The 25,776-nt window shown below is 35.0% G+C and overlaps 1 protein-coding gene across 3 annotated transcripts in view; it reads right to left on the bottom strand.

Annotated features, from left to right (window-relative positions):
- Positions 1–25,776, bottom strand: part of UBR3 (ubiquitin protein ligase E3 component n-recognin 3) — a 229,566-nt gene that overhangs the window by 47,405 nt on the left and 156,385 nt on the right. For 2 of the 3 annotated variants that reach the window (XM_082630548.1, XM_082630549.1), the window contains exons 25-30: positions 24,887–25,036; positions 18,517–18,650; positions 15,661–15,771; positions 8,934–9,146; positions 7,614–7,750; positions 1,499–1,584 (exon numbers count right to left, since the gene is read on the bottom strand). In XM_082630548.1, the coding sequence (XP_082486674.1) occupies positions 1,499–1,584; positions 7,614–7,750; positions 8,934–9,146; positions 15,661–15,771; positions 18,517–18,650; positions 24,887–25,036 (831 nt within the window). The remainder of the gene's footprint in view (positions 1–1,498; positions 1,585–7,613; positions 7,751–8,933; positions 9,147–15,660; positions 15,772–18,516; positions 18,651–24,886; positions 25,037–25,776) is intronic. The other variant, XM_082630550.1, reaches the window with a different exon arrangement.

Genomic DNA, 25,776 nt, shown 5'->3' with positions numbered 1-25,776 from the left:
ACTTTCTAACATAACAGTTTCTGGAATATTATCAGCTAATGCCAAACAACAAATTAACAAGAAAGAATAATTTATGGAAGTGAAATTATAGTTTCTGCCAATTCAAACAGACTAGAAGTTAAAACTCCTATTTATCAACAACTTCTATAAAACATACTGTATCACTGGGTACAAGTAGGGTTTAAGTGCATACATCAAGGGGTCAGTAAATAATACTCAGTAAAAAAATAAATTCCAAAACCTTAAATTTCCAAGAACAAAGTGATAACACAAAATTAAATATCAAAATCTAGTACAACTAGTAAGAATTTTAAAAGTAACTTGGTTAAATTTCACATAAGTTCGTATCTTTTTTTTTTTTTTTTGCGGTACGCGGGCCTCTCACCGCTGTGGCCTCTCCCGCTGCGGAGCACAGGCTCCGGACGCGCAGGCCCAGCGGCCACGGCCCAAGGGCCCAGCCGCTCCGCGGCATGCGGGATCCCCCCAGACCGGGGCACGAACCCACGTCCCCCGAATTGGCTTGCGGACCCCCAACCACTGCGCCACCAGGGAAGCCCAAGTTCATATCTTTATGTTAGAAATTTCAAGGTGTTTTTGATCAGTCTTTTGCTCTGAAGTCATTCCAAAATTACATATATATCTTCTTAAAATAATAACACGTATTTTTGAAAAACTAATATATATTGATAATTTTAAATAATTACTAATATTTTTAGCATTTAAGAAAATATATTCATTTTTCAAAATACATTATGTTTTAAACAATTTTTATTTCCCATATCAATCACATTAGGAAATATTTTAACTCCATTGATTTGGGACCAATAATTAACTGTACATGACATTAAATAATATTACCCCTAGTATTCACATTAATTCTCTAAACAATGACTACACAGTGATAGCATCAAAACCATGCTCATGAAAAATCTACTTTAAGTTCCAAATGATACTTCTCAGAAATATACCCTTACAAAAAGTACTGAAGAATCATGCTCAGTTTACAATATGAAGCATATTCGTAAATAAAAGTAAACATATACAATTTTTATACATTTTAATACATTTGTGCACATCAAAATACAGTACGAATGCCTTCACTGATTAACAGCAGCTATTTATATAGAAATCTGTAGGTGACACGAATTGTCTTTATAAAAATTTTCTTAAGTCCAGACAACATAAAAATTCTTCAAAAGAAATTAAGTTTGAGGAAAATTTTTTATCGTTGAGAATAATACACTGTTTTAATTTTGAACCAACATAATTCTGATTAATTACTATGACATTTATTTACTGACTAATCATAGTATAGAAAGAGCTAAATGTTCATGATTCTTCTAAGATTAACCATTTAAAGCATATAATCACTAATAAAATTGATTATACAAAACATAAAAAGAATTTGAAAATACATCAAAAGACCACTTTGCCTATATATGCTTTCAAAATGAAATAATTAGAAATTTTTTAAAATTTAGCACTGCTTAAGACTTACTTAAACAAGACCTTTTACCAGCTGTGCTTGCACCACCTGAACATAAATTCCCTCCTCGATGAATTAATTCAAGTTCCAAGTTGGTTCTGTAAGCAAAGCATTAAAAAATATCTTAGTCAATAGACTGAAGTAATACTTTTTCTTTTATTGATATGTCTGAATAAAACTAAAGTTCTTCAACTTTATTATTTGAAAAATTATAGTTTATGCAATATCAATAATAATCATATTTTATCTGATTTTAGAAAGTTAAAGGGGAACAGTTTATCTACCCTTACTTATATGTTCATATTTATACCTGCAAAACTGCACACATCACAGTGTAATTGTTGCAAAATCCCAGATGTTGGCAAATACTAAAAACTAGGCCTTAAGGAAAAAAACTGCAACACATTTCAAAAACCCACATATGAATCTGATGAAAGAATCTGTACTCTGGCAGCCACTGATTAGGTGGTTACTGGCATATAACACACAAGGGCATACCAATTTTTCTATCAGAGAAATGGTTATCACTCACTGGAGCTTAGATGGCATCTAGAAACCAATATTAAGAAACAAAATCACTAACATCAAAGTGGCTACAAACAACACATATAATTAAACAGCAGTCTCCTTTATAGACTTCTAAAATTACAGTTTTAATAAAATACATTGTATAACTATTAACACTGCTAAACAACAATATTGTTCATATAGATTTGAAATTATATTTAGCGATTATTAGTTTACAGAATAGCAATAATTAGTAAACTGACATTTCAAAGATCAAATTGACGCAGAATCTAAAGATTTACTCAAAAGCAGTAACAGCAAAATAGCCAATAAATTTTGACAAAATAATAAATGAAAATTCTGAGTGACTGTGTGTATTTTTATTTCAACAGTATTAATAAACTTAAACACACCTTTATCTGCCACAACTAAAACTGAATAAACTAGTTTATATCCAAGATATGTATATATGGCACTAATAGTGAGATATCCCCCATCTTAAAAATAAATAAATAAAAGGCAACATTTCAAGTTTACTCTTTGCAAGTGAATTCAGGAAAGAACAGAACCCTATTTTATTTAAAACAAAACATTTTGAGCTGGTTTTGCTTGTGTTTTGAAATGTTATTTTCATATATTTACTTATAAATGCAAACTGTTAAAAATATTAATATTTCTAAATCTGTATATTTGCCACCCATTTCTAAAGGAATGCTTTAATCCTCTCTACTCAGGAGGGAGAAAAAGCAATTTAACATTGATAATGTTCCTGCTCAGAGCTCCATCTGGTTGCTGCTGATAAGGGCATCTGTGTGACAAGGGAATTTTCCACCCTTCAGGTGATTTGCATTGCTCACTGAACTTCTAAAAACCTACCAGCAAGGAAGCAGGGACAAGGATTTCATATTAGTGGACAGAAAGCGAGCGGAGACCAGCATGTGTTCCTTCATCAAGGGAATATAAATGAGATCAATACATTTTGTTTTCACAAATCTTCTGTTGCCTAATCTGTAGAAAAAAATTAATGGCTATATTCTCTTATAAAAACTAAGATTTCCTAGATAGTACTTTTAAAAGAGCTAACCAGAAACGCGATTAATTCTTACAAATGAACGTCAGAACCAGAATGTCAACTTTTATTTCAGCATAATTTGCAAAAATTCATTAAAATATAAATACAATAACAAGTCTATTTATTTAATCATCATATAAGATACTTTAAAGGATGATAAACATGTTACCAGAAATTTGATTTTAACGAATACTTGAAGGAAAACTACCAAATGTAATTATTTACTTCAGATTATGGTTGGAAGATCTCCTGTACAACATTCCTTCTGAGTTAAAAAAACAAAACTACCTATCCAAAGGGTTCGTATAATATCTACGATTTAAAAAATCAATATGTCAGAAGCCCTAGCCATCAGCTTCTCCTTATTTAATTTATAACAAAATTGGCCCTTTAAGTCTTGCTAGAGAAAAGAACACACAAATGTGTCACATGCCCCATGTCTGCTTTTCCCTCCCTCACTGTTGAAAATCGTAACGCAATATTCTGTTTCTGCCCTCCTGAATGGATGATATAAAAATTAAGATGTATTGGGAGCAGAAGTTTTCCAAGCCTTTTTGTTCTTGGAGAAAAGTAGACTCAACTTTCTGTATTTTCTAACACAAACACATTCAAATTAGTTTGGACGGGGAATAAAAAAGAAGAGAAAATCTCTACATTCGAAAGAAAGATTGCTTAAAGCCTATCATGGTGGCCACCTAGATACACCCATATAAAAACTCCTCCAACTATGCTCCAGTTTCTTTTTGCTTGACCAAGTATGCCTTCTATGCCTCGTTTAGCACTAACGTATATTTTTAGAGCTATAATTTGAAAAACAAACGTGTGTATAAACACACACACACACAGAGACTCAAACACATACTCGTATAGTGTGGGTTCAAGGCCTGAGCCCACCCCTACTAGATGACCAATTAATTCAATTTCTCAGAGAAGAAAAGATCTTCATCCATACCATGGCCTGGCCTATATTATCGAACACTCGGCTCAAGCTCTAACTCCTCCAAGAGTTAGGGAGAACTAACTCCCTTTTCTTGGAACAGGAAAGAAGTGCTTCTACACACTTTATATTTCAATTTGCTCATCTTCCCTTTTGAAGTTCTACAGCACTTTCTCAATATGATATATCTATTTAAAATATACGTATTTTTAAAATATTTATATTTTAAAATATTTTATACATTTAAAAAATTATATTGTTTTATACAGATTGATGTATATTAGTTTTGTCTCTCCAACTAAACTGTAAATTCCTAGAGACCAGGGACCATTTCAGATGCAGCTTCTATATCCCTGATGGTACCTAGCAAAGTGTTCAAACAATTCCCAGGACCTGAACACCTCTTTGTTTTGATATGTAGCCAGTGATAAGATTCTCTAATCCCTGCAGTTTATTATCATTATCTTGTTGACCCTTCCTTTAGTTTTAAAAATAATTCATTATTTGGTGTTTTAGCAAGCATTCTTCTTATTTCAAACATAATTAGTTTATAAAGTTTAAACTTATAATGCAACTAATGTATAAAGCAAGCTGCATTCACTCTACTGAACAGTTTACCCACTTATGACTTAAAGATGTCTCTCCATCTACATCTCAGTTACTCACATTTCACCTTCTTTCCATTTCCATGTTTCTCACATATACAGGCTAAGTGCTACTTACTAATAACTCTAGGCTATATATAAGTTGGGTCCAAAATCTTTGGAGAAATCAATTACTCAAATTAGTGTGATTCATTGTTTCAATAATGAAATAATGAATTGGCATTGAAGTGAAAAAAGCTTTCTTCTCCAAAATTAATTTTCCATAATCCATTTGAATGACTGATATTTGCAATAGAATGTTTTTTGGAAATACATTAAAACTTGAATATAGTAATTTTGATTAATTTTAATGCAACAAAAAGAGATCATTCCAACAATTTCTTCTTTGCTGCCCTCAGAAAATCCTCCAAGGCTTCACCTTGCAAATAAAATTAAAAACAAAGAGATACATATTGTCCTACCAAAAAATAAAAAATAGCTCAAAAACAATTATTAAAGGACACAGCTTTACACGCTAGTTACCCACTAGAAATATTTTGTTTCTAAACATCAAAAAATTTAAGCTCCCCAAAGAGCAAACAAAATTACTTATTCAGCTGGGAGAAATTCAGTACTGGGAAACCAGGGTTGTAGCCCATTCAAATTACTAATGTCAAATACAAATACATTTGCACGTTCTAAGGAACTATACATTTAAGAATCACAACATTTAATTCAGAAGTTAAATAAATGAAATTAATTTTATTTCTAAATATTTTACTTACTTAACCATTTTAAATACTGCTAAATATTTCAATGACTACCTTTTAGGCATAAAAATGATCATAATCTGTAATCATAAGTATTTAATGAAACAAGGTTATATGCCAGGCAGAAGATAACTGTAAAGACCTGGTTTCCTACCTTGAAAAAGTTACATCTTATTCAAATAGAATACACATGCTTTTTCCCTTTAACTCATGTTTTTGTTAATTTTTGAGTCAATTTGTTTTTTGTGTTTCTTTTTAATGATTAAGTAAAACTTAGAGAAGGCATGCAATTTCACTGTGAGAACACTGCAATGGCCTGGGTAATTTTAACCAAGGATAAGGTTTTTAAAGGTTATATACTTTCACTTTTGGAATCATTATATTGTTGCTTTAGAGTTTACCACTAAGGATCAGAGAAAGATGGGAGGATGGGAGAGCATATTTTCTCCACTTCTCTATATACACCCTTAGTAAATAACATTTGACATCTGTCCCTGCTTCTATATAAAAGAGAAAAGCAAAAATATGTTGATTCAAAAAGTCTCCCATTATCACAGCAAGCTTTCTATAAATATTTCTATTAAAAATTATATAAATATATTCTAAAATTATTTATATATTTAAACAAAGAAATAGGAATCCAAAACTTCTACCAAACTAAATTAAAATCAAATTATTTGATTTATCATACTACAGCAAAATTCCATGTACAGATCATTCCCATTCAACCAGGATTTTCTTATAAGGTCAATCCTAATAAAATCAAAGGCATAAATGCACAAGTGGCATAAATATGAGTGTGTATATATACATGCATTGAGTTGATCTACATCCATGTCACTTTTCTACATTATTACCATAATACTGTACAGAACTTTATGAAACCTTGAAACCTGGCAAAATTAAATTATATTCAATTTAGTTTTCACATAAAGTATATTTTATTGCAAGTATGTAATTGGTAACTCTTCAGAGACAAAATGTCAAATTAACTGTTATATCTTCCCCCAAAGCATTCTAGATAAATAACAATAGCCTAGGAATACACAGACTAGATAGTTACTTCCCAATCCATTAGATCCTTTTACATCAATCCATGTCCAGCACTTGCATTCTTAGACCAAAAACTAATGTTTCCTCATCCTGAGGTCTAACTTGCTTGCTGCAATTTTCTTAAGTCTGGTTCCATTTTTCCTGGGTTCAAAAGAGTACATAGTTCATTCACTCTTTTGTTACCCTCTGTTCCAGGAATGGGACAGAGAGAATGGTCATGATGAACTTCATGTATATATGACTTATAAAAGCTGAACTAAGGAGAGGAAAAAGGAGAACAGTAATTGAAAGAATACTATACCTCAGCTCAAGAAATCTGAGTTCTAGTCCTACTCTACCACTAATATGTTGCATGACTTCAAGTCACGTTATTTCTCTAAATCTTACCTATTACAATACTACTTGAACAAAATACAAAGTATGCTTCTAGAGATATCCAGGGGTCTACAATATCAGATCTGGCAGAATGTGTTTACAATTGTGCCTGCTTCTCTCCTATTTTTTTTTTTTTTACAGTTCTCCATTTTCATTCAATTAAGTTTTCTAAAATTCCTATTTGGAATTATTTCTTAGGTATTGAACACCTACTCAGTAGATTAGACTATTTCTACCTAATGTGAAAGATGAGAAGCATTTACCTCTGTTTTCTTGAGACTGGTAGCTACTCACAGAAGTTTAGAACAAGCCTGATCTCGTTTCCTCTCCTTTATCTGATTTTCTAAACCACCTATTGTCTTCTAGGACTTTACGAGATCTTGCATGAGCTTAAAACAAACAAAGTAAGTTCTTCTTACTGTTCTTATTTTTTTTATAAATTAGAAGTATTTAACATATTACAATGTTTTAGTTCTTAGTATTATCACTTTTTTGACAGGGCTTAAACAGTGATTTCTTAACAACACCCTTCATATATAATACTCACATGCTTTGAGGTAGACATCTGTCCCAAATGTTAATAATATACTTTTCCTCATATATCCTATAATGCTTATTAATACCTAAACCAATATTCCATTAAAATAAAAACTCCTCAGAAAAATGAAGGAAAACTCTACTTTTACAGACCTTCTAGGAGTTTCTAAAACTAGCCATAATTTCAACCAACATTAAAAATATGCAACCTTTTTTCAAATAAATATGAATGAGAAATAAAATAAACTATTAACATTAAGTAAATATAAAAGTATATACTATGTATACCTACCTAGCAACAGAATACATAAAGAGAAAATCATTATCTGGTGAGCCTGGAGTCTTGCTATAGTCTCTATATTTCTTCTGAGTGGTATTTTTGATATCTTTCATTACAGATTCCATTTCTTTACTTAAGTTGGTTTCTGACTGTAAAAAGCACAAACATACATATAAAGTTTATGTATATTCATTTTCCCTAATAAGAGTCTAACACTACATTGTTTATCATATGAGCACACTAGGAAGTTAAGGTTTAAAAGTCAAAACAGATGTACATTAGCTATGCACTATAAATATATTGAGTGCACAAAGATAAAACAGATCAAGAGGCATTTTCTCTTATTTTAGGGACCTTTTATTCTAATTTTATATTGTGATCCAACCATGAATTAACCACACAAACTATATTCTGAACAAATTAGTATATGTCATTAAAATATCTTAGAATAGCTTCCATGCTTATAAAAAATCTTTCATTTAAGTTCATTTTTTCAAGATTAATATTGATGTCCCTTACTTTAAGCATATTTTAATCACATAAAAATCTGGATTTAGAAAAGAAAAAAAAACACATAGACTCAAAAATTAGTCTTCAATTCAGAAAAGGAGATGAATCTTTCTGATTAGCTTTAAACTATGAATTTCTGTTGAAAAAGTCAGATATTCATAGTTTTCATAAATTTACTGCATATACTGGGCATTGCTGTCACCCCTCTCAGGGACCATAACATAAATCTATAATGAAGGTGAAATATTTAAGAATTTAAATCAAATAAATCCTACTGGATGGGATAAAAGATGGGTTCACTTAGACCAAATCTCACAGTAAAATAGACTGACTTATGGTTCGATCATATATACAATATTTTATCTCTCTAATACACACACACATACACACAAATGTATGTGTAAATCTATAATTACACACACAGAAAGTTTGCATGTGTGTGTATAAATACGTCATCTTAATTTTAATATACCTAATGGCATATTTTTAAATGATTAGATTGTGCTTTACATTGCAAGATACATCTATATAATGCCGGACTTTGTTTTTAAATATTTCAACATAACCATATCTAAGCTTATAGGATATTTCATGATCTGAAAGATGTATATTAAAACTATAACAATTTAGACTAAGGAAAAGCATAGCCTTTAGTGATAATTTGTTGTTACTCTCATTTTTGTTTTTAATAACCACCAACAGAAGAGTAAAACCTCTAAAAGCAATTTCTACTAAATATATAAGGTCCAGAGTAATTTATAAATAGAACAAAAATTAAAGCTGAAAAGCAGAGCTGAGTTAACCAGGATATTCCTGCCTTACACTGATGCTTACTGGGAAAGCTCCCGGACGTCCCTGCAGCTCCTCCACTTCCTTTATGAGATCTTGTATGCTTTTGTTACTAGGACGTTGCCAAAGGTTGTTTTCGACATTGCTTCCAGGATAACAAGGAAGAACACTGTTAGCAAACTGCCTACAGAGAGGACATGTGAATTCTCCTTTGTCCACTGAGAAGCCCTGAAGAACCTGGTCATTCTAAAAGATGAAACGAACATACAGCTATATGATACACACGTTTACAGAAAACAAAATTAACACCACTACATTTTATAGTAAATAAATGAACCATACAAAGAAGGACCTCTAATACATGTCATAAAACCATAAAATCATTTAACTGTTGAAGATTATCAAATCACTTCTTACATCATGGCAATCATGCAACTCTTGCCATCACCAATGAACTGCTTAAGTATCCTACTCTTCTCTCAGTATGAAACATTCAAATAATGATGCAATCAATCTGAAACATTCAAATAATGATGCAATCAATCTGAAATGTGGATTTAAGATACAGAATAACTCAAAAAGCAGGCCACATTAAAGTGAATCACCTTCCTCTTACCCCATGCCCCTGTTTTCTTCACCTGTAAGAGACTACTGGAAAGATTCTCCCAGTGCTCATGTTATTTGATGTAGGATAGACAGCTTTTGAGAGTATTTAAGCCTAAAAAAATGTAATGTGTCTTCCAAGGTGTCTAATGGCCAAACACAACTGATTGGACTTGATGCAGTGGGTTTGTTTAGGTTTAATGGATAGGGACAAGATTTAGTTAGAATACTCAGAACATAAGGGTGATAAGGAGGGGAATTAATTTAACATCCTCTCCTTCAGATGTTCCTGATAGGAGAAGGAAGAAATATGAGAATTTTTGAAACAGGGACACATAAAGCACATACGCTTAGGAGGAAACTCTTGCTCATGAGAGACTGCAATTCATGCTAACTAACCAGGATTTAAGGCAGGAATCCAGGCTGCTATATTTGTTCCTTTCTTTTGCCTGACACCACCCACACCTATTTTGCTCTTTCAGGCTACTGCTATTGTGTAGTCCTAACCAGTATCTTACTCTTTTTTCCAGTGGTCTCTCTTATTCTGCCACTAACCTAATGCTTTATCTCAAAATATGTTTTTAATGTACTAATATATGTATGAATGCTACAATATGACCATTATTACTAATAAGACAAAAATAATGAGAAAAAAGGATACAAAGAAGAAAAAATGAATTTATTTGCCCATGGTTACAAAGGTAGTTAATGACAATGTCAGAATGAACTTAGGTTTCCCAACTCTTTAATTTAATGTTCATTTCACTGTATCTTGGATTTCAAGTACTTTGGCCAAAAGAACTGAATTCTATTTTTTTCTTTACTCTGTGACACGTATTTTTTCAATGCCGTAAAAATCTAACACCATGTCTTCTTAAATCCAATTCTATAAACAAATGCTAAGCTCCTATCATGTGTCAAATGCTGCACCATGTGACAGCAAAAAGAGTTAAGAGACATCTTCATTTAAGGTACTGACAATTTAAAAGCAAATAGAAACAAATTATAACAACAGTGTGATAAATGCAACAGAGAAGGCTTCCCAAAGAAGACTTGTGAAGTAAGTTTTAAAGATATACAAAGGAGTGTACTAAAAGGTTGGGGCAAGGGTCCTGGTCGTTGAAGGACATTCTATGATAAGCTTCCCTGTAGCCATAATTTTAAAGAATGCTAGGTCCTCATCCTAGCCTTGATTGAAACTAGGTTCTTTCCTGAAGCATCACCAGAAGCCCTCTCAACTAGGCACTGCTCATTTTCCCACATCTCTCAAACCTCAGTATCCTTCTCATCTCCAGTGCTGGCTCAAGATCATTACTCTTGCATTCCCAGTGTGGCTCAGGCCATTTAGTGAGATCACCCCTTTTCCTTCCTTTTTACTGTCATCCATTGCCTTTAATATCTGAAGACTTTGGTACCTAAATCAGTTTTCCTCATCACTCCAAATCCTGCCATCCTCATACACAATTTCAATGTATGTAGACAACCAATCTTATACCTTAGTTCCTTAGCTCCTTGACCTCATTAACTCCAATGGCTTTGACCTCCACTCTACCCTAGCACCTGTTACCATGACCACACCCTTATCTTGTAATGACCAAAAATTGTCCATATCTGAAAATATTAAATTCAAACATCTTATATTCTGTCAACTCCTACCTCTTTTAGTCCCTCCCTTTTTCCTCAGTTTATATGGTCTTTCCTATCCTACCATACACCATGATGTATCATTTAAAAAACTCTCAAGTCAACACTTCTCGTTCTCCCTCCATATGTCCTTCTATGATACACACCTAAACAAAATCTTCATACAAAATTAATCCAGTGTATGACTTCCAATTCTGCATTCAAACTGAGTGCTGTTAGAGAAAACTGAAGTAGCTTCTTGCTACAAACTGCTTCCCACCTCAACTTAGCCCTGAATACTTCCTGGCAATCTTTCTCCAACATCCTATGAAGCATTCTTTCACCCAATTCCAAAGTGGTTTTTCTAAACCGTCTCCTCACTTGTCAAGTCCCTTTACCTACCCCAGCTTTGCCCCCTCTACTCTAGGAACATAAAGCTATACCTCCTACTTCAGAAAGAAAAGGGTCATGGCAGTGAGACAGGAGGAAAGGGGGAGGGCACAACCTTTAAAAGAATGACATAGCTGTTGAGGATACGACAAACTGGTTAGAACCAACTAGGTCCAAGATTATGTAAGATTCGACTTCCAGTAGACCTTGAGCCTCATTATATGCTCACTGTAATACATTAGCATATGCTAAATGACACACTCACCAGTGCACCAGACAATTCCAAGGCTAACCATAAAAGGCCAAAAAGTGGGCGATGCCCCAATTCCTGGAAATCCCCACCCCTTCCCCAAAGTATCTGGAATAATCCTCCCACTTGCTAGCCTATGAAATTCCCAGTCCATAAAAACTAACCACCACTATACCCCAGCAGGGTGCTCTCACCCTCTGAGAAGGACTGCATTCTGCCTATGGAATGTGTACTTCCCTGAATAAATCCCTTTCACTTTATTATGGCTCGCTCTTGAATTCTTTCCTGAACAAAGCCAAGGACCCTCACTTGGCGGTCTGCCCCAGGGACATGCCCAAGACCTGGGACATTGACCATCCTCTCGTGCTTGCCCCATTCGCCTGAAACAGCAGCTCCTTCAGCTTCCTGCCTTCTCCCACCCCAAATATCTGATTAATAAATCCCATCAGTCCTTCCACCCACTTTCTTCCTTCTACTCCCTTTGCTAATATCTCCTAATAGTCTCCTAACCATATCATTGCCAGTATGATCTACCTAATGTGAGATACTTATTCCCAATCAAAATCTTTCAGTGATCACCAACACCTCTTACCTTAATTCTTTCCTCCCTCTTATGCTCCACATGCAATCTCTCACCAAGTCTAGAAAATCCTTCTCTAAATATATTTCAAGCAACCTAAGTGTCCATCAACAGATGAATGAAGAAGATGTGGCACATATATACAATGGAATATTACTCAGCCATAAAAAGAAACAAAACTGAGTTATTTGTAGTGAGGTGGATGGACCTAGAGACTGTCATACAGAGTGAAGTAAGTCAGAAAGAGAAAAACAAATACCGTACGCTAACACATATATATGGAATCTAAAAAAAAAAGTTATGAAGAACCTAGGGGCAGGATGGGAATAAAGATGCAGACCTACTAGAGAACGGACTTGAGGACATGGGGAGGGGGAAGGGTAAGCTGGGACAAAGTGACAGAGTGACATGGACATATATACACTACCAAATGTAAAATCAATAACTAGGGGGAAGCAGCCACATGATCTCCACAGGGAGATCAGCTCGGTGCTTTGTGACCACCTAGAGGGGTGGGATAGGGAGGGTGGGAGGGAGGGAGACCCAAGAGGGAAGGGATATGGGGATATATGTATATGTATAGCTGATTCACTTTGTTATACAGCAGAAACTAACACACCATTGTAAAGCAATTATACTCCAATAAAGATGTTTAAAAAAATTTCAAATCTCTAACTTCTTCTCCATCTTCACTGCCATGACTAAGCCCAAGCCACCATCATCTCTTACCTCCTAAATAATATATGGTATCACCATATTCTTTCTTATTCTCCTGCAATCTCACACCATAAAATCTACACAACCACCATAATAACCTTTCTGAATGTCATCTCTCTGCTTAAGAGTCTTAAATGGCTTTAATGGCTCTCTGTAAGGAATCTGTCTAAAGTACAAATTCCTTACATGGACCACAAGACCCTTTACAATATAACCCCTAATTACTTCTCCAGTCTTCTCTCTTATCACTCAAGCACCTTACTTCATCAAATTCTGGAACCTGCAGATGTCCCAATAAGACCCTGTGCATACCTCATAACTCTTAGCACCTATACTGCAACTATTTGTTTATTTCTGTCTCACGCAATGCATAGTAAATTCCTCGAGGGAAGAAACTGTCTTATTCATTGGGATGTATCCCCAATGTCTATTACACTGCCTGGAACACTGTAGGCACTGAATAAATATTTGTTGAATGATTGATTGAATACAGAAGTATGAAAAATGCATAATGTGCTTACGGAACTATTAATTAGTTTATTAATGCTGAATTGATGGAAGACAAAGCTAAAGTAACATGCAAGCCCAGATCATGGAATGCCTTGAATGCCATTCAAGGAAGAGTGAACTTTATCCCAACAGGAAGAAATCAGTAAAGAATTTTTAAGCCAACAACATGTCACCAGATTTACATTTTAGAAAGATCAATGTAATGAATAAATTAGACTTGGAGTAAGGAAACTGATAAGAAAGCAATTGCAATAGTCAAGATGAAAGATGAAGGCATACGTAAAAAAGCAGAAGTGGGAATAATGTAGGCAGAATGTAGTCAAGTGAGATTTAGGAAATGGAATCAATAGAATTTGTTGTGTGACTTAATGTGAGAGGTAAGGAGTAGGAAGGGAAAAAGAGAACTCTTCTGCTTCAGAGTCAGGAATCTGGGAATAGGGCAGGCCATGCTTTTAAGAAGCTGAGCTGAGAGAAAAAGGAAGACTGCAGCTACATGGGAATACCAGAGGCTTGAGCATCTTTATGAACTGAAATGAAGAGACAGAATGGGCAGAAAAACTGAAGACACAGAAGAAAAAGAGGTTACTTACTGATAGACCAAGGCCCATGAGGTGATGGGGAGAAAGGAAAACTAGAGCATAAACAGAAAATTATTCTTGAACAGAAAAAGGAATACTACCCTCAAAAGTAAAAAAGAGGGGACTTCCCTGGTGGCGCAGTTGTTAAGAATCCGCATGCCAATGCAGGGGACATAGGTTTGAGCCCTGGTCCAGGAAGATCCCACATGCCACACAGCAACTAAGCCCGTGCACCACGACTACTAAGCCTGTGCTCTAGAGCCCACAAGCCACAACTACTGAGCCCACGTGCCACAACTACTGAAGCCTGTGCACCCTAAAGACCGTGCTCCGCAACAAGAGAAGCCACTGCAACAAGAAGCCGTGCACTGCAATGAAGAGTAGCCCCTGCTCGCCACAACTAGAGACAGCCTGCACACAGCAACAAAGACCAAACACAGCCAAAAAATAAATTAATTAATTAACTTTTTTGAAAAGTGAAAAAGAAAGGATTGGCTGGGATGCAGTCACTTATCGGGGAACAGAAAAGCAAGGGATTTAGGCAAAGAGTCTGGGATAGAGGAGGCAAAGGTCTGGAATAGCTGCTAAGGAGACTAGGAGAGGAAACTGATCAAAGACAGGTAAATGAATTGATAAGTAATATCTACAGTCCATGACCCCAATCTAAGCCACTATTCTAAGAAACCACAGACTTGTGGAGGTACCAGTTCACCTAGTTTTATGATTTTTCTAACAGTGCTAGTTGACTGGGTGTAAAATCAAAGGAGGTGGATTAAATGACTGGTATTAAGAGCAGAATGGGCACAGTACAAGAAAGTGAGGCAAGGAAAGAGCTAGCGTACTAGGAAAATGCAAGGGGCTAAAGGACTAGAGATCTTGAGGTCAGAAGTAAAACACACTAGTAAGAGTAAAACTAAGAGACTTTGAAGAATAATCACATAATGATATGGTAAGATATTAAAGCTTACTACTTTTGAGCTGGAGTAGCAAAGTCTAAAATTATAGCCGTGGAAGTTAGTTGCTAATGTGAAGTAAAAAAATGAAATTCCGGGCTTCCCTGGTGGCACAGTGGTTGAGAATCTGCCTGCTAATGCAGGGGACACGGGTTCGAGCCCTGGTCTGGGAAGATCCCACATGCCGCGGAGCAACTAGGCCCGTGAGCCACAACTACTGAGCCTGCGCATCTGGAGCCTGTGCTCCGCAACAAGAGAGGCCGCCATAGTGAAAGGCCCACGCACCGCGATGAAGAGTGGCCCCCGCTTGCCACAACTAGAGAAAGCCCTCGCACAGAAACGAAGACCCAACACAGCCAAAAATAAATAAATAAACAAATGTGGGGTTAAAAAAAAAAAAATGAAATCCCTGAAGTTGAAGAGGTCAAGGAACTGTGAGGCTGAACAGTCCAAATGGCAATCATAATCACCCAAGATGAATTAGGATGTATATACTGTAAAAATACTTAATACCTGGAAAGACACATACACCTTAAAAATGTTTCAATTGACTTACCCGTAATGATTCCATATAAGATTTATGACAATCTATATGTAATGTGTGGCCACAGGTTTGTACATAAACGCCTCCTTCCCAGCCAATTGATACTGCCAAGAGACAAGAACTCTTAAAAAAGAAAGAAAAGGACAAAATACAATTAATTTTAAAGAAGTAGAAACATATCTGAACAAATCCACATAAACCTCTCCAAGATTTCATATTGTTATACTAATGTGAGCTTTGTATTTTTGTGATGTAAAGAAACACCTGACTTGACAGCCCTGAGGCAATACCTTTAAACTTGGAACAGAGTTTTAGCTTCCAAATAACTATACTCATAATGAAAGAGAATAATTATTAATTAGCCTTTCTCTACCCCGTAAGATATAATAAACTATACTGCTGAGTATTTTACCTGTTCGACATGGTACTTGATCTCTCTGTGATATCTAACCTGAACAACTGCCTTCTTAAAGCACCTACTTCCCTCTAGCTTCCACAATGCTACTCTCTTTTGGTTTTTCTCCAAGCTCTTTAACCATTTGGTTTAGGCCTCCTTTTAAGACTTTTCTTTCTTCGTCTGCCCCTTCAAATGTTTAAATTCCTCAAGGTTCTATTCTTAGTGCTATTCTCTTATTAAAACTATTCTCCCTGAGTGACTTAATCAGTAAATTCAACTACCTTCCATGCCTGGGTCTCTTGCCTGAGTGCCAGATAAAAATGTTCAGCTGCCAACCAGAAATCTCCAATTTGAGGTCCCTGAGATAACATAAAACCAATGTGTCAAAAACTTTCATTTTCTCTATGAATCTTTCTCTTCCTCTTGGTTTAAAAACTCCACATCTGTTTAGTCACCGAATCAGAAAGCTAAAAGTTATTGTACATCACCCGCTTTCCTTCACACCACAGAATTGGTTCCCAAACCATATGAAATCCATCTCCTAAATAATTCATGATTTTGGTCTGTCCTCGCAAGCCTGTGTCATTTGCTGTGGGGACAGGGTTCTTAAATAAAGTTTCTTGTCTCCAGGATGCATCCTGCACACATCTTTCTAAAGTACAAATGTGGTTATGAGAATAACCCCAAAAAGTGACTAAACATTTACAAGGGTTTAATATAATAAACAATAAAAAAGGGACCCAGATTATATAAGCAAACTACATACCCTTTTAAAATTTGTTTTAAAAGTTAATTGCTTTCATCTCTTTCTCTTTCAAATTCTTCTCTGCTAATTCCTTCCCTTCGACCTATAAACAGGCTTATTAGATTTTTCCTCCTAAAGTAATTTTCTTTGAATTTCATTTGGCCTCTGTCAAACAGCATTTCAGCCTGAACTTGAGTTCACCCTCTAGAGTCTGCAGCAAATAGATGGCCAAGCCAGGGCAATATTACGCACGAGGTCTAACATGACAGCATATGATGAAAGATTTGAGAGCCATCAAAACTGAGTAAACAATTAAATTTTATTTCTATGTTGGAAAAAGATTTATACATTATAATATAAGATGACCAAATCATCTTTGAACAATAGTAAACAGAGTTCTAATATTAAATCAAGACTCTTCATGAGCATCTGAAAGTTAAAAATATTACACAGTGTAAAATGCCTTCCCAGACAATTCAAAATGTGCAACAGCACAAATCAAACACTCACAGCAGGTGAAGTAGCTTCTACTGTTATACATCAGAAAAACAACAAGAGACCTGCTCATCTCTGTTTTATGTTTTGGAGCCATTTGAAGTAGAAGCAGATTTGGGTATTAGATCATTTTAGAATGGTTGGTAGGCAGCTAATAAACAAGCTGCTCTCTTTGGCAATGTATTCTAAAAATGTAAGTAATCTTTCTTTTTAATGAAAGCAGTTAGCTTTTAAAACTGAAAATAGTAGTCATTTGTCTATGCAATTGTTAGATGTCTTATTTTAATCTGCTAGAGTCAAAAAGAGCAGGAAATCATTTACTAATATGAGACCTATATTTTAGGAAGACCTATATTCAACAATGTGCTCACCACTGTGCTGTGTTTAACGCTGAATCTTCACCACCTCAATATTTATTAAAACTTCATACAGTAAGTGGTCTTATCCCTTTTTATAAAAAGGGAGTGAAAAGCTGACCAAGATCACTCAGTTAAAAGTGGTAGAGCCCAAGTTCAACCCTAGGTCTATCTGACTCCAAAGCTCAGGTTCCCTCCCTACTGTGTCATATCTCTCATATATAACACTTCCAATTTCACTAGTAAAAATACCATGTTACATGACTGAAATTCTATACATCAACTCTATAAAATGCATGTATTTGGTAAGAAGAGAGCAGAATTTATGCAGCTTAATTCTATAATCAGTATCAGTGTCCACTGAGAACTCTTCTGCTCTATATGGTCTGTCTGGCTACAAAACTGAAATACAGTAAGCATCCGCAATACACAAGCATGTGCTAGTCCCTGAGGGGACTATAACCAATAGAAGAAATGGCCCTAGACCTCCAGAGGTATACAGTATACAGTCCAGGGAGCACACCATTTATAAATAAAATAACCATTATGAAAGTACACAAAAAGTATTAATGTAGAAATAAAATCTCACAATCACTCACAAAAGCAAAACAGAGATTCAGTCCAGGTCAGATAACAGTTCACAGCTTTTTTTACAAAAAAGACTTTTTTTCTAGAAATGAATAGCTATTCTGACTGTAAGAAAGAGATACCCTACTTTTTCTCTCCTTTATTAGATTTCCCCTTCAAAATTATTATGTTCTTAGGTCTGGGTTATATTTTGACTGAATAAGTTGAATAAAAAATATAAAACTCTGGAGAGAAATAACCATCAATTTTGCAGACAAAAATACCATTTAATAAAAAAGGGTACTTACATCCTTAAAATAACGCTGTAATAATGAGAGCCTCACATCATGAACTGCTGCACATGTATCCCAAGGGTAAATCTGCTCCTCTTCAGTGACAGGCAACTTTTTTGGCTCAATGTTGTCACGGCACTGCCCCAAAACTACATTAACAACAGAGATAAGAGCTCATTAAAAAACCAACATGTAGACTTTATAAAACCAAGAAAAGCAGAATTATTTACCATAAGCTTCACTCAGTTTTTCACCATTACAATATTTTTAAAGACCTAAAAAATAGTGATATTTTAGTTTTTGGGGGGCTTTTTTGCGGTACGTGGGCCTCTCACTGTTGTGGCCTCTCCCATTGCGGAGCACAGGCTCTGGACGCGCAGGCTCAGCGGCCATGGCTCACGGGCCTAGCCACTCCGCGGCACGTGGGATCTTCCTGGACTGGGGCACGAACCCGTGTCCCCTGCATCAGCAGGCGGACTCTCAACCACTGTGCCACCAGGGAAGCCCCTCTAGTTTTCTTCTACAGAATAAATAAAGCTTTACATATGGCAATACTTATTTTCTAAAATAATACCAAAATATGAGTATGTACTCTAGATGGTTTCCAAAATCTATCCAGAGAAAAAGCCTAGAAGTTATGACTCACCAGTACAAATAAACTTCATTTCTAAATATACTATTTTTCACCAAAAGGAAACAGATATCACTGGAGGAAAAGCTAAGTCCACGGTTGAGGAGAAGTACAAGGTGAGCCTGGAATTGTGTGTAATAAAGAGTAAGGAGGTATTCAAACACTGACGGGGCAGGTCATGAGGATCTAAAGGAGTTCTGACTAGCCAAATTTGAGAAAACTTGAGAATCAAAAAGAATGATGACAGTAAGAGATAACACATTCATTGATTCGGGCAGGGAACATCAAAAAAAAGGGTATGATGTTAGACTCTCAATGTATCATCCTATAGAATACCAACCAAGTGATTAAACTTGGTTAGCATCACCAATAATGGAACAAACTGTCACTATGAGCCTCCTAATGTGATGCAATGGGAAGGAACATCATCATAATAGTGCCCTTGCCAAAAATGTTTAACTTGAATCTAATAATAGGGAAACAATCATAAATCTAGAAAATGACACAGTCTACAGAACTGACCCGAACTCTTCAAAATTTTTAAAAAGGCCCGGAGAAACTGTTCTGGAGTAGAGACTAACAAGAAATGCAACACATGATCTTTGCTTGGCTCTTGGATCAAGAAAAAAATATAACTGCTATAAAAAATATTATTGGGACAATTGGGAGAATGTGAACATAGAATATTTGATTTTATCAATATTAAATTTCTTGGGTATGATAATGGTACAAGGTTATATAAAAGAATATCTTTCTTAGGTGATACATCCTAAAGTATTTAGGGATAAAATGTCATGATGTCTGCCATTTTCTTCTGAAAAGTGTGTGTGTGTGTGTGTGTGTGTGTGTGTGTGTGTTTAGAGATAAATATGGGAAAGAAAACATAAATATGACAACATGTTAACAATCAGTGAGTATAGGTGAAGGGTATTCAACTTTCCTGTAGATATAAAACTTTTCAAAATGAAAAGTTGGGAAAAGAGGTATTTTTATAATTGTAAAACATCATAACGCAAAAAAAGGAAGTGGGGATATAAGCATACAGTGCCACACATTACTCTAAGATTCAATAAGCATGGGAAGAGCCATTCTTAGAGAAGGGAATATCAGGCACAGCACCGTGGGCCCCAAGTTTTGGGGAGATTTATGGCAGCAGCAACAGAAAGAATAGACAAAAGCAGGTAGATGCTAGCAACGAAAATATAATTAGCCACGATGTATAATCCTCTTAAAACACTGCTGAATTTGGTTTGCTAGGATTTTGTTAAGGACTTTTACATCTATATTCATAAGGGATACCAGTCTATCATTTTCTTTTCTTGTGATGTCCTTATCTAGCTTTGGTATCAAGGTAATGCTGGCCTCAGAGAATGAGTTAAGAAGTGTTCCCTGCCTCTCTTTTTTTTTTTAATATAGAGTAGTTAGTTGGGGGTTTTAAAAATTTATTTATTTTATTCATTTATTTTTGGCTGCGTTGGGTCTTTGTTGCTGCGCGTGGACTTTCTCTAGTTGCAGTGAGCGGGAGCTACTCTTCGTTGCAGTGCACGGGCTTCTCATTGTGGTGGCTTCTCTTGTTGCACAGCATGGGCTCTAGGTGCACAAGCTTCAGTAGTTGTGGGATGCGGGCTCGGTAGTTGTGGCTCTAGGGCTCTAGAGCGCAGGCTCAGTAGTTGTGGTGCACGGGCTTAGTTGCTCTGCAGCATGCAGGATTTTCCCGGACCAGGGATTGAACCCATGTCCCCTGCATAGGCAGGCAGTTTCTTAACCACTGAGCCACCAGGGAAGTCCGTCCTCTGCCTCTTTTTAAATTTTTTTTGGACAAATTTAAGGAGGAATGGCATTAATTCTTTAAATGTTTGGAAGACTCACCACTGAAGCTACCAGGTCCCGGGCTCTTATTTGTTGAGAAGTTTCTGATTACTGATTCAATCTCTTTACTGGTTTAATGTCTGTTCAAATTTCCTATTCTTCTTGAGTCAGTTTTGGTGGTTTGTGTATTTCTAGGAACTTATCCATTTCATCTAGGACATCAAATTTGTTGACATAAAATTATTCATATGTCTTTTTTATGTCTGTAAAGTCTATAGTAATGTCTCAACTTTCATTTCTGATTTTAGTTAATTGTGTGTTCTCTCTTTTTTTCTTGGTCAGTCTAGCTAAAAAAATTATCAATTTTGATGAAATTTTCAAGATTTTGGCTTTGCTGATTCTTTCTATTGCTTTTCTATTCTCTATTTCATTTATCTAGGCATGGTATTGGCACAAAAACAGACATATGCATCAATGGAACAGAATAGAGAGCCCAGAAATAAGCCCACACACCTAAGGTCAATTAATCTTCAACAAAGGAGGCAAAAATATACAATGGGAAAAGGACAGTCTCTTCAACAAGCGGTGTTGGGAAAGTTGGACAGCCGCATGTAAATCAATGAAGTTAGAACACACCCTCTCACCATACACAAAAATAAACTCAAAATGGCTTAAAGACTTAAACATAAGACATGACACCATAAAACTCCTAGAAGAGATCATAGGCAAAACATTCTCTGACATAAATTGTACCAATGTTTTCTTAGGTCAGTCTTCCAAGGCAACAGAAATAAAACAAAAATAAACAAATGGGACCTAATCAAACTTACAAGCTTTTGCACAGCAAAGGAAACCATAAACAAAATCAAAAGACAACCTACAGAATGGGAGAAAATATTTGCAAACGATGCAACCAACAAGGGCTTAATTTCCAAAATATACAAACATCTCATACAACTCAACAAAAAAAACACAAACTACTCAATCAAAAAATGGGCAGAAGACCTAGAGAGACATTTCTCCAAAGAAGACATACAGATGGCCAATAGGCACATGAAAAGATGCTCAACATTGCTAATTATTAGAGAAATGCAAATCAAAACTACAATAAAGTACCACCTCAAACCAGTCAGAATGGCCATCATTAAAAAGTCTACAAATAACAAATGCTGGAGAGGGTGTGGAGAAAAGGGAACCCTCCTACACTGTTGGTGGGAATGTAAATTGGTGCAACCTCTAAGGAAAACAGTATGGAGGTCCTCAAAAAACTAAAAATAGAATTACCGTATAATCCAGCAATTCCACTCCTAGGCATATTTCCAGACAAAACTATAATTCAAAAAGATATATGCAACCCTATGTTCATAGCGGCACTCTACACAATAGCCAAGACATGGATATAAACTAAATGTCCATCGACAGATGAATGGATAAAGAAGATGTGCTACATATGTACAATGGAATACTACTCAGCCATAAAAAGAACAAAATAATGTCATTTGCAGCAACATGGATGCAACTAGAGATTATCAAACTAAATGAAGTCAGCCAGAAAGAGAAAGGCAAATACCATATGATATCACTTATCTGTGGAATCTAAAATATGACACAAACGAATCTATCTATGAAAGAGAAACAGAATCACAGAAATAGAGAACAGACTGGTGGTTGCCAAGGGGGAGGGGGATGGGAGAGGGATGGAGTGGGAGGTTGGGGTTAGCAGATGTAAGCTTTTATATACAGAATGGATAAATGACAAGGTCCTACTGTATAGCACCCAGAACTATGTTCAATATCCTATGATAAACTATAATGGAGAAGAATATTTTTTAAAAAAGAATGTATATATATGTATAAATGAATCATTTTGCTGTACAGCAGAAATTAACACAACATTGTAAATCAACTATACTACAATTTAAAAATATTGATTAAAAAATGTTCAATGAACCAATTTCTTCAAATGGTAAAATGCATTTGGGGGCAGGGAGACAGGCACAGGAAAGATGAAAAGGGAACTTATTAATTAGAAGACTACAATAAATAAGAAACAATTGGGGAATTTTGAACACTGACTAGATATTTGATGATACTGAGGAACTAAGTTACTTAGAAGTGACTATGGTTATGTTTTTTTTAAAAGAAAAATCCTTTCTATTTAACAGAAACAGTGAAATATTTATAGATGAAATAAAGTGATACCTGGAATATGCTTCAAAATAGTTCTAGGGGGAGGGAATAAATAAATTAAAATTAGCCACAAGTTGATTACTGTTAGAGACTGATGGGGACACGGAGGTTCATTTTACTAGTCTCTTTACATCAGTACATGGTTAAAAGTTTCCATATTCAAATGTAAAAAGATAAAAGAAAAAGGGAAGATACAAATCAAAATAAATAAAGAATTCAAAAGTAAGGAAAAAGTAAAGAGGGGTACAAATGTGAGAGCACGTCAGTGGGTGGGTGAGACTCAGAAGGAAAGGAAAGAAACAGCCAGAGATTTCCCTGGCTATAATTCCCAGTTAAAATCACCCTTGAGGTTGAATGCTTTTAATGGTAGTTTCTTATTCTTTTTCTCCTATCTTAAAATGATAAAAGAGCTGTGGTATAGTGGAATTATCTAATATCAATAAATTTGGATAGTGTACAAAATTGTTAAAAGGGGATTAAATGAAGTAACAAGTCAAAGCAACTTTAAAAATATAAAATAATGAACAAGTAACAGTCTAAAACAATAACATAAGCTTCATTAGGGCAGGGATATTGTTTTGTTTTGTTGATTATAACAGTGGTGCTCCATAAATATATGTGAAATGAATGAATGAATGAATGAATAAAACATTAAGTTGATGATTATACAGTAATTGGTGAAGAAGTGACAGAAAGTCAAGTGGCAATAATCTAATAAACTGATTGCCTTACAATAGTAGAAAAGATACGTAGCTGCCAAATGAGTCAGCACTCCCACACGTCTCCTGTTTAGTAGCATTTCTGGTCTTGACAGCTCTACTCCAACGTCTTATTCAGTGAGGGCTTCCCAGATCAATTTCATGTTTAAACAAGGAGAGTAGTAAGAGGAGAAACTAATCTACCAGGCACCGTATTAGATCCTTTTGCCTATGTTACATTACTTAACCAACACAACAATCCTCTGAAGTCAGTAGTATCTCTATATTTAAAAGAAAGCAACAAACTTGGCCAGATGATGTCAAGCAATACCTGTATTTGAATTCAGAGGAATGTCTTATATCTAACTCTTTCCACTTTATTAATTCAGAGAGTAAGCACCCTAGAAAAAAAATGCTCTGGAGAAATATATAAGTCTTTTATTTCTTTTTGCTCCACACATACTCCTGTGGAAAAAGGATTACATCCATTAGGACTGGAGTGCCATAGTTATCACTGCCCCAAAATACTGCAATATGGCAGAGGATAGAGAGCATTCAGACAAATCCTTCAAAATTTTTTTTAATTGTTCTAACTATAGATTGGCAAACATATCAATCTGCAGGCTGTTTCAAGAACGAATGCTTCTAAGCTCAAGAAATAAGGGCAAAGCTACCTGAATATGCCTTATATAATTAAAATATTTAAATTGACAATATTTATGAGCTTAAAATGCTTCTAGATTTTAGATCAATTAAATTGCCAAGAAAGCTGAACTCAGTTTTTGGCCACCTAGCATTGGTTATATTGCATCACACTTTAAAGAAAAAGATTGTGTAACATATTCTCTTAAAGGTTTCTTCCAACACTCATGTCCAGGAAAGTGAGATAAAACCAGATTAAGAATCTCTTCTAAACAAATCTAAATAGATCCTTGCTATAGATCTATAATTATTATCTAAACAAAAATATAGCTTTTAGTTAACAGAGAGATTTATTAATCTACTGTAAATACTTCATCTCTAAAATGGTCCCACTAAAAAATTACTTTGATTTTACCTGAGGATGCTTGTAACAGTACAACCAATCCTGTAGGTCTGTCTTCAGAGGAGGGGCCACTCTGTCCACAAATAACACAATCATACACTGCCTCAGAAACTTGTGGTTCTGCTGTGGTGATCTCCATAGGAATATCACTCTCTGGAGAATCTGAGGGGAAAAAGTTGCAGCTCTTAATTCCTGAAAAGAAAAATCTCTCTTCGATGAAATTATGGAAAAAAAAAACAAGCTAAAATAATTTTGAACTTCAATATCAACAAATGTATACAGTAATAAAACTATGGGAAAATTATCTTGCTAAAATACTCAGGAAAAGACAAAAAATGCAAAGAATTTATATAATGAAAGACTTTAAATAATATATGGTTAAATACACTTCTGATGTTGTATCATTCACACGTAAAATTAAATCTTAAAACACAGACGCAAAGATATTTGTATCCAAAAAAATTTTTTTCACACTATAATTTAAGGAAATAAGGGGGAGATCATTTGTTTTAATTTTCTTTCAGGCACCTCACAGGGGAAATTTATAATAACATGGCAGCTCTTGGAAAGAAATGGCAATATTTATTAGGAGATAAAAGAGGAACAAACTATTTCTCCTTTCTTTTAATTGTAGTGATTATATCTTAGTGATAATAATTATCAATATATATTTATTTATGTAGGGAAAACATTTATATATGACCATATATATTAATAAAGGGGAACTATTATAGAAAATAATAGTAATCTTTTGGTGATAGGTCATTAACAGCAAGAAATAAAATATTGAGTCAATAATCATTTCCAGATAAAAATTCTTAAATTCATGAAGATCAGTGACATCCACAGTGGCAAAGAAAGGAGCAGGAGTAGAGGGGACTAGGAAGATCAGGGGGCAGAAA

This window comes from Mesoplodon mirus (assembly GCF_964341445.2).
Source record: "Mesoplodon mirus genome assembly, chromosome: 8".
Classification (NCBI taxonomy): domain Eukaryota; kingdom Metazoa; phylum Chordata; class Mammalia; order Artiodactyla; family Ziphiidae; genus Mesoplodon; species Mesoplodon mirus.
Note: the sequence above shows the minus strand (reverse complement) of the source record. Positions and strands in the feature narration are given on the sequence as shown.